The 13,161-nt window shown below is 38.6% G+C and overlaps 1 protein-coding gene across 4 annotated transcripts in view; it reads right to left on the bottom strand.

Annotated features, from left to right (window-relative positions):
* SDK1 (sidekick cell adhesion molecule 1) overlaps window positions 1–13,161 on the bottom strand; it is a 419,203-nt gene that overhangs the window by 144,610 nt on the left and 261,432 nt on the right. For all 4 annotated transcript variants that reach the window (XM_069810300.1, XM_069810299.1, XM_069810302.1 and 1 more), the window contains one exon: window positions 4,671–4,754. In XM_069810300.1, the coding sequence (XP_069666401.1) occupies window positions 4,671–4,754 (84 nt within the window). The remainder of the gene's footprint in view (window positions 1–4,670; window positions 4,755–13,161) is intronic.

Raw genomic sequence — 13,161 nt, 5'->3', positions numbered from 1 at the left:
CCATATTATCATCATTATCATTTTAAAAATCTCCAAGTTAAATACTGTTGTATTACACTTCCATTCACATCTTCTCTCAACATACTTACTCTCTTTACACAGACAAAAGCTGTATTAACTCTGGGAAAGAATGTACAAACAATGCATGGAACGATTGAAAACAACATTCAATTGCTGCTGTTACTTTTATAAACATGTATCATTTACTACAATCACCTCTGATGCTTTTGTTCTGCTGCTAAAATAAAATGTACTCATAATCTAGAAGGTAATCATCTCAGGAAGAAATCCACTACGTCTGATAGAGAATAGACGTAGCGTGGTATCTTGCAATAGGCATAATTTAGATTTCATACAACAGCCCATATACAGAATTAGCGTAAATTTCAATGTTCAAAATTCTCGGTGAGAGTGTTATTCATCTCTTGAAAATCCTCCTGGGCAAATACAAATTATCACTGAGTAATGAAGAAACAGATGATGCAAAATGGAATAGTTCTCCTGATGCTGAGAAGCCTGGAAATGATTTCAAGTTTAAATAATAGCAACTCCATTTTCCCACACATTAGACTTGATAGGCACCCAGGAAATAATGAAATCCTGCATTCAGTACACTCAAACCTTCAACATTGGTGTCATTCCATAAATCCCATTCTACTAACAGTATTAGCAAACCTCCTAATCCTATCATCACTGTGAGATACACCTTCCTATCACCAACTCAGCTGACAAACTGAATATTACCATCTCTATTTTTCTACATTTTGGTTACGGATATCTTCCTCTACTCAAAAGTTATGAGTCTGAATAATAGGATCTTATCTAAGCACTCTGATGCCTGTCAGCAGCATTCATTTGGGCTTTAGTGATCTTCCCGGAGAGATTTGTCTTCCAAGTTGTACACATTTTCTCTTATCATTTTGCTACCTTTTTGGCTATAAAAATAGTTAAAACCAGCTTCCTTTCTTCTCCCCACATCCCCAAAGGAATTTTGCTTCTTTTCCTCTCTAAACACTTCTGGTGAAAAAACTATGAACAGAAGAAAACACTTTAAAGACCTTTTAGACTATACCTTTCCAAGCAGTATCAGTCCTACCTTACAGTTTGAGAGATTACCGAGTGGCCTAAAAGACTAGTAATAATAAATAAAACAAGCTTATTTCTCAGTATGTATGCAGCACTACTCATTTTTTACAGACAAATTAATCTAGTGTTATGGAGAAGGGAAGGCAGGAAACCGAGACTCTGGTTCTGGCTTTGCCACTTTCTCTGTAACCTTGGACAAATAATTTATGCAATCGGAGGCTCAGTTTCCCCATCTGTGAAACAGATGCTTGACTCTTTGCCACATTTAACTTACTTAAGAACCTGGATAAAAGACTTGAAATATTCACTGTGTCATTTTTGTTATTTATTTTTTATAGCCTCCTCTAGATCCCAGTGGGCTACTGGGGAATCCCAAAAGCATCTTTCCATCTACTTGTCTAAACAGGTAGAACTAAAGTCCAATTAACTGCGCTCCCTAGACACCACCACTGCTGCCTGCAACTCTAAACTTTCTATAAGCAAATAAGAAAAAGCATTTAAAGGAAACCCACTGAAAATGCAGGCAGCATCAGCAACTGCTGAAAGATATACAGCAGAGCACGGTTACTGTGCAGTCTGATACACTGAAACTCCATTACAGGGAAGTATAAAGCTAGTCTGTGCAAGTTGCAATTTTATTTACAGTTAATCTCTGCTTATACTGTGAAATTAATCTGTCTCTCACAAATTCAAAGTGCACCAAGACTTGGCAAATGGGCTTTGTGCACAGAACTTGATGGGGCTGGGGGAAATACAATCTGTCTTCCTATTTGTAGCAAAGGTACAGGGCAGCTTTGCAGTTCCCCTAGTGCTTTATTCTAGCTCCTAGCTCAGTGCAGGGAGGCAGCAACCTTCATTTACCCTCTTTTTAAATGCTGGCAAATGCCAGATTTGTGTAATAATGGATCAAAACTCCTCTACATTTAATACTAGTATCAGCCCCTTATAAATCCGTGTTACAGATACTCAGCAAAATAATCCACGTGAAGACAGGTTTCCATGCTCCTGCACCACATTCATCAGCAAATCAGATGTGCGCTAGAAGAGTTCAGCAGAAATAATTTTGTCTAGTAAGGGCTCACATATCTCCAGTAAGACCTCGTCTACTGAGAATAGTTATGAGTGCCCTATTAATCCCCTTGGGAGCTAAACTTCTCAAAGGAAGAGCTAGGGTAGAAGGAAGAGTTAGAAGCCAACCTCTTCTCTCCCTGATTCCTCCAGGTTTCGGGGGGTTTTTTTGTAATACATGAAAAACACTTGAGACAGCAGATAGTGAGACACTCCAGAGGTTCATCAAATAGTTGTGTAGTATTGAAAAAATTTTCAAAAAAATCTCACAATGTTTTTTTAACTCAATTTCCCTAATGATACATCATTTAGTTTTAATTCTGCTACTTGAAAAATCTTCTCCCATAAAAAAAAAGCCGATATGTTTGTCATAACACATGCTGAAATATAAAGTTGGTGGCACATGACCAGAATAAATGTCTATCTATTCACATTTCCTTCCTTTGAAATTGTCTTTTCTTGGATGCTCAGGCACAAAATGCAAGAGCAGCACAAGGACAGAATGCTATTTCCACCTTCTCAGCTCCAATAATCTGTGCTTTAGCTATTTCCTGAGCCAGAGGTTGCATACACACAGCTGTGTTTAATAGTCCTTACTGGATTTTTCTTCCATAAATTTTGTTTGTTTTTCTAAATAATTTTTATTTCTGATCTTAACTACTGCCTGGACCAACGCCTCCTCAAGGTTATGTTCTTGAAAAAGTACTCTCTTTCCTTTATTGTACATCTCCTACCTGAAAAGTTAGCTGGGTGCCTCCACTACTTCTTGCACTAAGCAATACAGAATCATCTTCTCCTACTCACCTAACCACATGGCACCCGCCCTTCAGTCATCTCTTTCAGAAAGTGTTCCAGTCAATTTGATTTTTCATCATTCAAAACCCATGGTAGACCTCTGATTATACCATTCTTACTTTTGTGTACCTTTTTCAGGTTTTCTACATCCCTCTCTCCAATAGAGCGATTAGAATTGGGTTGAAGTATTTGAGATGGGGGTGCCCCATGGATTCATACAATGGCATTCTCTTATTTTTTTTCTCTATTAATTTCTTCCCAGTACCTAACATTTTGAATCACGCCTTGGCACTGAACTGATGTTTTCAGAAGACATACCTTTTCTGCATAGTAATAAGAAATTTCATCTCTGTCAATAATTTCATCTGCCAGTTTATTGTCCAGTCAGTTCAAATCATCAGAAGCTCCTGCAACTCTTTTGCGGTCAGTTTTAATGTTGACTATCTTCAATAATTTTATATAATCAGCAAATATTACCATCTTACTATTCACCCTCTTTTCCAGGGCGTTTATGAGTATGTTGAACAGCACAGGTTCCAGCAGAGATTCCTGGGGAACTCCACTGACAGCAGGTTCTGCTGTATTTTGTTTAAAGAGCTATTAATTAACAAGACCTCGTCTCTTATAACCTGATAGCTTCATTTCTATAAGAGCCTTTTGGTAAGAGACCTCACCAAAGGCTTCTGAAATTCCAAATCAATCAGAGCGCCCTTACACACACACTTGCTTATCGCACTATTTGCAAAGCTTCCTTCTAGAAAAGCAGTGTTGACTCTTTCCTACATAAAGCATTAAAAAATGCTTAAATCATAGTGGAAATAATACAATCACACAATAAAGAGTACCTTTATTGGCTCTGATCTGGAGAAAGAACCCATCCAAACAAGCTGTTAGTTAGGTTTGGGTGTTTTTTTTAATCAAGGTTGTGTACTTTTTACCTAAGGATCTCATGACATTTTTATGTACCTTGCTTGTTAAACTCAGCATCAGGGAAAGTGAGACAACAAAAAGTTCAGTCACTTGCCAAAGTCATGTAGCAATTCGGTGACATAAACAAACCTGCTCTGAACACAAGACTACAATGCCTCCTATCTTACTAGAGTGCTACAATAGGTGGTGCTTCTATATTTCTGGAACTAAATCTTAAAAATCATTTTGGTTTAGGCAGAATTCTAGACATTTGAAACCTTTTATATTATTAAAACACCTGCCAATTAAAAACTGCTTGTAATAGTCCTCCTGCAGAATTCTTAACTACACTTAAATGTCAGAGTTACTGACACGTCTATTCAGTATAAAAGTTCCGTAATTTTTACAAAAAAGGACATTTGAATTGTTGAAACTATTGATTGCTTGCACTGCAAATGTTGGGTTCCATAACCATATTTTCACCTCAGCCAATTTTCTGGCTCAAGACAGTAATGTCTGTTGTACAGCGACAACTATGAAGCAAAGACAAGCTACCAGAGGGAACGGAGCTGGAGTTGCCCTGTCCAACGGACAAACGTGAACGTGGCGGCATTACTCATGTCTAAACTAAACTACAAGGACTGCCCAATTTTCCAAGGGCAAAGGCCATCCCTCTCCCTTGTACCTGGGATCTGTGATAACTAGCAATAATGCAGAGGGCTCAAAACATTAAAAGTTTATATAAGATGCTTTCTTCAGTACTGGAGATACATATATCATTCATCCAAGTTTGAAGAGGTCTGCACACTCACCCATTGCCTGGCACAAGATGTCCACGTCTTTCTCCACTTCAGCCAAAATCACGCTCTCGGGTTCAGCCGTAAAATATGGTGGTTCTTTAGAATGGGGAGAGCAAACAAAAGTAAACAAACAAAGCCACAGCAAAATGAAAAAGAGCTGTTTATTTAAAGATATTCATCATATAACCTCTCCACATGCATTATATTTAATATAGTGTGTTACAAACAGACTACTTCGTCTAAGTTTGTCTATTTGGAGGTGCTTTTTTTGGTAGTAAAAGCATCATAAAAAAAAGCCAACAAATTTTGCTATGCTGAGTATGAATTCCAGAGAGTCAAGCCAATGTAAGGTAAGATTTAGGGGTTTGCACTGCAAATTAATACTCAGAGCAGGGGCTACTTTTCATTTTATAGGTCTGAATCATAGAACATTTTAATTCTTCGTTCAGAAAGTCCCTCCCGAGAGGTTTATAAAGGTTTATATTTACAACATAGCATTTTATAGGATAGTTTTGCTTCAGTATCTAAACTAAATTCCACCTCTTGAAGGCATGAAGCATGTCAAATAAAGTGCCATAGCATGTCAGAGAGCCAACATCAGAGGACAAGTGCGGCATAATTAAAAAAAAATTCTTCTCAACTGTTTTATTTCCTGAAAGCAAACAAATTTAATGCTTTAATTGAAGTTATAGTAATAATCATAAAAATCCACACTTTATCATTAGGACTAAAGATATTAGACGTTTAATTAAACAAAGAGAAGATTCCAGAAATTGTGGAGTATGCTGTCATGTAACTCTTTCTTCTATGCAGCATAAAATTGAAGAGCATCATGTCAAAGTCCCACAGGCATTAAGGTTGCAGTAATTATCATGGTAACTAAAAACTGTCATAGTCTGTTCAATAGAATTATCATCTGAGTACTGGTTTTAGAAGTATTTTATTTGATTACAACTAGAGTTCTGCTGTAGCATAGACAAACTCACTGGAAAGTTTTAGAAAATACAGAAAAGACAATATAAGTAGCTTGTGAGAACAAGCTACTTGTATTTGCATTTTAAGGAAATCAAGTACATTTGAAAAAATGCAGTAAGCTACAACAAGATCATCTGAGCTGACCTTCTCTCAAATCTCTTCACCAACTGTGCCTGAAAACCAGATATGTAGTTTGTATTGTTGATAGGAAGTTAGTATTTTCATAAATACTAACAAAATCATAATCTCATCCTTCAAAATCTTATTTCTTCTGCTACCACCTGTAGTACAGCAAGTGTTGCTATCGTTTCACAAGGATGCCGTGCCATGCCAGCAGGTACACATCAGGAAGCACCCGACTGGAGCACAACCCCCCCATTCCCAGCACTCCTTCCCGATAACTACAATAAAATACTTGCTTGAGTGTACAGAACTGGGGTCTCATTTGAGCACCAATGGATATTACAATTCTGTATTCATTCCAAATAAAGTCAATCAATATTAGTCTTCAAAATCCTGTGCAGAGGAGGAGGCGAGGTTGCAAAATAGCCTAGAATACTCGTTTACCCAGCAAAACCATTAAAACAAGCTACCTGATTTATTATATTCTAATCATATACATGTGTTAACATTATTGATCCTCACTGCCTAAATATAAAGCTATTAATAAACATGCATAAGTTGTGATTTATTGCGTATGATCTCATGAGTTAATCTAAACAACAAACTGAAAAGCTGAACATTTAATTGAAATTCACTGATGGCGCACTGTTTGACATGTTTGATCAACTAAGTTGCTAGGTCCTCTGCAATTCATCTAAGTCCATGTTTTAACTCTGAGCACACTCTTTCTTCTCATGCCATCCTCCAAGACTTGTCTGATGTTTTCTTTGCACGCCACTTTCCAGAATTTTACCTTTTTAATTTCCAAACTTTTAGCATAGTGTCCTTACTTACCTATCTATCTGTCTGTGGACTCACAGGTTAAGTGTCCTTCTGTCCATCTCTCAAAATAAAATTTGAATCTTTTGTTCTATTGCAATTTAATTTGATTGAGAGGGGAGGAAAAGCGGAATGGTGGCCAAAGCAGCGCAGGAGCAAAACAGTATCCAGAAACGTACTCCCACATTCAGATACTCACTTCTAACTTTGGGCTGCTTTTATGGATGTCTCTTCAGTCGCTAAGGTTCAAGTGTATTTTCCTCCTTTTCAGGAACTCCTGACCTAATCTTCCACCCTCCCTTTTATAAGGCACTCTGACCTTAATGGACCAATTTCTAAACTTGGCAACCCTCAGCTGCCAGCTCTCAAACTTTCTCCTAGATCAGCAACATATTCACACACCAGTGATAAATTTGCAGATTTATCTTCAACATGGGCCTGCAGTCCAGCTGCAAAGCACTTAATGTGACCTCAAAGATGCTAGTGGTTCCATGACCACTGCTTATGTATTGCCATTACATACAGTTTCTGCAGTTATACTTGGCATATTTATACAGTCTGCTTCCCAGTGCCTCTCCCAAAATCCTATCCTGCAATCTGTGCTCCTTCCTTTAAATCCCATACAGGCTGTTACACCACCCTCGAAGAAACTTATTACATTAAGAGATGCTTAGGTGAGCAGGTATCAAGCAATGAATTACCTGACAAGGAACTTGAAGTCAGTGACAACTGTCACTTAGCAAATTGGACAGTCAAGTTATAAACAGAAGATTCACATCAGCTTTTTTTGAAAGAAGCAGGAAGAAGCTGAAGCAGACAAGACAGAAAAAGAGCAGGAGCAGCAGAAAGATGCAATCTAAATGCCACAGGCAACTCCTAGAGGACTTTCAGGGTGCAGGTGTGCCAACAGACATGATTTCCAGTCTTCATCAAGCCCAGACCGACCTTTTCCCTTACACTAAAGCCTACTGAACTCCATTGTCACAGCCACTGCAGCAGCTGGAAGCCCTGCCAAATGCTACAATTGACATAGAGGGGTCGAGAGGTTGAGGCAGCAACGGTCCATAGTGGGGTCAGATCTTAGTCTTGAGTGATAAGCAACTGATACAGAAAACCTTCCAGAAGCAACTCTACAATTTACTGATTGTTAACTACCTGCTTCTGCTGCCTGGAGTTAGAAATAAGCCTGGATGGGAAGACAGGACTCATTCATAAAGGAATTCCAGAAGAGCAGAATACCACATGGACAACAGTGCTGTGACACCCCAAGTCTAATATAGATGGAAAATTAGTCTTGGTGGTTTGAAGTATGAGAGAATCACAGCAGTATTGGTGTAGGTATACTCTTAGGGCTTTGAGGGAAATGAAACAGTGACTTCCATGCAAGCTGTGCTGCTTTTCCACACGCATGTGTCTTACACTAGCAACACGGATGCTCAGAAGGTCCTTTGCAGTGAAGGTCTATGGCTTCGACAGAACTCAGGCTGCAAAAGAAATAGCTCCAGTTACAGGTGCTAGACAACTGAAATCTAGGCCTCTCACTTTTCAGATGTGTCAGATGTATCACCTGCATATCAGGGCTGTGCCTGAGGGCCTGCAGAGCCAGCATAAATTTTAAGTGAAAAATGCAGGGTGTATCAATTTGGGTGCTACTCCACCTGGTGAATAACTATCAGAAAGTGGCCATAAAATGCAGCAATATTTATAGGGGTCAGGTGGCATTCTGAAGGGGCATTCTGGCTGTCTGTATATATGACTCTACTGCATATTTATAAGGCTTGGTTTGAATCACACAGTATGAATTTGAACATTTATTGTTGTAGGCAATAATCATGTGTTGAAATTTAATATGTGTGGTGAAATTACAATGTCTTCCAAACTACATCACACGCCAGACACAAGCCCCCAGACATGGCAATTTCTAGGAATGACAGTAGTCTGTTGGTATCAGGTCAAACATTTAATTTTTTTTAAAATTATAGAATCACAATAGTTAGAATAGGAAAGGACCCAGTACACTGAGTTCACCCTCCTGGCAGTGCAGCGTGCTATGCAATAAGAGAAGTCACATCTGCTATTAGACTGAAGGAAACAGATACTGTATTGTTCGGATATTGTATTGGTGTTTGACTGATCTTAACTAAAAGGTCGGAAACAAGCAAAGGGGAGAAAGAGTATTTGAATATAAATGCATGCTTTTAATAGTTGTTGAGGGTTTCAGGGTTTTTTTGCACTACAGACAGCATTGAAAAGATAGCCTCTCTGCAAAGCCCTTGGGAGCCTGCAAAATTTGATACTGTTCTAACTTCCCCCACGCAGAGTTACATGGTCACTGATTTTAACATTCAAAAGATAGCAGTCAGCATCCATTACATACCCTTCAAGCTGCATTGGAGATATGTGACCTAATCCTAGATACATACATGAAAGTCAGAAAGAACAGAGAAAGCCCCAGGGGCTCCTCCAAAGTTGAAATTCCTGCATCACTCAGAAATTCAGGCCTGCATATTTAAGAGGAAAATTGAGCCTTAACATGGAAGCCTTTCTCTAGCATTACCATAAACTAATTTATTTGGTGAATATCCTGTAAAGGAAGGGGAGCTGGAAACTTGAGAGCCCCTTGTAGGTACAAAGTCCATAACTCCACACAGTAGGTCAGACTATCCGTGCTGGGAGAGAAGCCACGTTGTACATGCAGGTATAACAGGTTTCTTGGAGCAGGATTTTTCTTTGCATGAATATCGGGTTAAACCAGAAAGAGATGAAAAGGTACGCTTAGTTTCTTGCTACCACCCCTACTGCGAGCTGCAGTCTGTGTGTTCTAAAACCTTATACCAGCGCAGGGAACACATCTCCTCTTTGCAGAACTGAAAGAAGGGGGAACTTCTGAACGTCAGAGACAGACCTGGACTTCCCAGAAGTCCCATTACTTCACTGTCGTATAGGTCCTGCGTGCATTTGGGGCCAAGGCAACACGTCCGCATCCATCTCAAGAACCTCTGAGGCTTGCCAAATCTATAATTGTCAACATTTCTCTGCTTTGAGCCCAAACTGAAGTTTCAGCAAGTCCAAAGACATTTTATATTATAGTTTTCCTGAAAAGTCTTATTCTTTTCTTATGCACAGTACGTGAATGCAGTCATCACAGTCTTTTCTTAAGCACAATACGTGAACACAATTGTCATGAAAAAATTCTTTCCTCTGCTTTCAAAACATCATTTGTAGTGTTTCAAAGTGTCTAAGCTAGAGCCATGAGAGCTATTGTTTACAGAGATCTGAGCACAAGGCATCGAGGTGACTAGCTACAGCGGAAAATAACTTCTGTTCTGGCAGTTATATATACATTCAATGCAAATTCATGAATGATGGCAGGGCACAAAGAAGGCTGTTCTGCATCTCGACGCTCCTGGAGAAGTACAGTGAAGGAGGAATAGCCCTATAGTTCATCTCAGAGCCTAGCCAGGTGGGCCCTCCATACTAACATTATAATTTTTCTGATGTGTTCCGGAATCCCATGCAGCTGTATCCTTTGTACGTGATGAGAACCAGGGCAGCTTTTAGGAGAGACACAGACCTACAACACTCCCTTATCATCCTATTTTCAGAAAGAAATCTATCCAGCTGGGCTGTAAAAATTCTCCCTAGGAAACACCAAGATGAGAATACTGTATCTATTGATGTAGTTCTTTGGGCACAAAACTCCTCCAAAAAGATGGGAAGCCCTCTACTGTGACTCTGCTTTATTCCATCGTATTCCTTCAGACAGGCCAAGAGGGCTTCAACACCTCATCACACCAGGCCATTCCTTCTAATTGTTTTTCTCCTCATTTTGTTCAGATTTTACTTTCTGACTGCATCTAATTTAAAGAGCAGTATGGATTTCATGTAGTGGAAGGGTTTCATTCCTCATTTTCTTAAGCTCCTAAAATTCATAATTTCCCATAGAATAATCACTTGAAAAATGACTATTGCAATTTGTCGCTAACAGAACTTGCAGAACTGGAGCAAAAGAATTTAAGACTAGCTCAATTTTCAAATTGGTTTGTTCATGAGATGACTCCTTAAATTACTTAATCTTCAAACTGTTAGTGATAAAACAAATGTGCTCTTATCTAATCTGCAACAAATCTTTCCCAAACTGTTACTCTGCCAACTAAGGAACATGCTACCCTTTAAAAATTTATAACAACTGCAGCTAATAAAACCAAGGTTTGGAACCACCTCAGTTTATCTTTGCTGGAAAAATATGAAGATGTCAGAAAGCTCTTTGCCACATTCAGAAGAAAATTGCAGTGCAGCACAAGACTGGAGGATTTTTTTTCTTGCTTATGCAGTACTACTTTATTACATTAGAGTTTCAGATTTTTCAAATATTATTGTGATTTTAGTTTACAAACTGAGATGTAGTCTCAGAAACATTCAGAAAAACCTTCAGAGATAATACGGTAGATCACAAATAATAATTTGAACTGAGTACATGCCTTTGTACTAAGTTCTACTGCTTTCTAATAAAGCTCTTGTCACCATGAGCCCACACTCAAATTGTGTGACTTCCCTTAGCTGGGAAAGGCAAGGACCGATATATTTGTGAAGAAGCTTTGATTAAGTCAGTATTTGTGATATCTTTGATGCATCTTTTTATCGCTACCCCTATTCTACCTGTTAATAGCAAAATATTTTTCTCTATTGATCCACAAAAGCCCTCATTACCATACTATTGAGGGTCTGTATTTGATTTATCCCAATCATTTTGAAAACAAACCTCTTCTATTAACACAATTTCCTTTTGCTATTAGTCAAGACCCCTTATTAAGTCCACACTGTGTTATTCTCCCAAGAAGTACAGCTCATTATCAGGTCTCTGTCAACATGCACACATTACAAATATTTTATGCATGCAAATGGACAAGCATCCTTGATTCTCTCTAAGTACTACTCCAATAGACTATGACGGATATGCCGCCAAAATCCTTAAGTTTGAATCTTTTCTGCATTTTCCTCTAGAACCCATCCCTTGACTAATTAAATGACAGCCAGATCCATCCAAGAATTCTAAGGCTGAATACAAGTTATGCATTAACTACTAATCCTTTGATTTGGCTTCCTGTTTAGAATTAGAGATCCATCCTGCAGCTCAAGAAACTCATAAATAAAGAAATCTATCAGGCTTTGCTGACACATTGAGTAAACACCTGCAACTGAAGTGTCTTGTTCCATCAGAAGGAAATAAAAGTAATTGGTAACCAATTTGTTTCTGCTTTCTTTCATCTGCTTGTTCTTATCTACAGGCCTTTTCATAACTTCATTCCCTGACAGCCCCCTAAAACTGGGTAAGAAATAAATAAAACATTTAAAAATAAGAGAGCAGATAAGCTATTAAAGAAAGGCAGCACTGCAAGTTTAATATGGTTCCCCAATGATTGTTTCTCAGTTTTATTGTAACTGTATTTAAGAATCTTTTACATTAACCGAGAGGCTGCTTTAAGTATTGCGTTAGACTGGATCTGACAGCACAGCAGCAAAGTTAAGCTAGTTACAATAAAATCTTATGAATAAGGAAGAGTTTAAACAAAAACCATAAATAAGTGAAATCCGTCTCTGCTCCTTAAAGAGAAGGGAAGCTGCGAGGTAATAATTCTAAGAAACAGAGTACAAAGAAAAAGACTGGAACCAAACTTAATCCAGTAGGTAATAAATAGAGAGACAGTGCTACAAATGAACCTGGAACAGAGCTTTGTAGAGAGAAGAGCTGTGTTCTCCTTTAGCATGAACTACTATAAATTACTTTAGTAGAATACAGACCGCAGAGCAGTCTTTAAAATTGTATTGTCAGAAGGCTAGAATAGTGTAGAGAACTGTGTGCTGAATTCCCTCTGCAGTGCCCTACAGAAATGCACGTGCATGAATTCCGAACAACGCCGAGACTTGTATCATTGCCAGAGCAATAACCTCTCCAGGACACTTGCGCAGTTATTACTGGGACTATTACATAAAAGCTAGACTTTACACAATCAGCTATGGCTTAAAACATCTAAATGTCTCTGCTCTAAAATATCTCTTATTCCAAAAGTCCTAAAAAACTCTACACTGTGTGCAGTGTGCTAATTTGCGTTTTATACCAGGATATGACATGCATGGTAACTAGCATTCCCAAATGACAACCTTCTCGCTACAGCAAAACTCCAACACAGAGGCGATGGTGGAAACAAGCATTGAAAGGGCACCAATGTCCCTTTGAAAATATTAAGTCCAAAGTTTCCCTTGGAGTCAAAGGTCTAGGCACGTAGCACCAATTTTAATGGTATTTCCTTCTCCCTTTTGTTGCCTCAGTAATGATATCTGCCCGCCTGTGTGCTCAGGAATGTCCTTGGCCCCCCGACTGACACTTGGAGCAGACAACACACCGAAGTGCTCCTAAAAGGCTTCTTTCAGAAATACAGGCACTTGACATATTAAAACTAGATGCAAGCAAGCTGGGAGTTAATCAGGATTTAATGCATCTAAAAGCCAAGATGTGGAAGCTGCCCAATAAGGATTTTACTACTGTATTTCCCCAACTTCTGATTAAATGTATAGTTTCACAGGG

This window comes from Haliaeetus albicilla, chromosome 22 (genome assembly GCF_947461875.1).
Source record: "Haliaeetus albicilla chromosome 22, bHalAlb1.1, whole genome shotgun sequence".
NCBI classification, from domain to species: domain Eukaryota; kingdom Metazoa; phylum Chordata; class Aves; order Accipitriformes; family Accipitridae; genus Haliaeetus; species Haliaeetus albicilla.
This window is presented reverse-complemented; position numbering and strand designations above follow the sequence as displayed.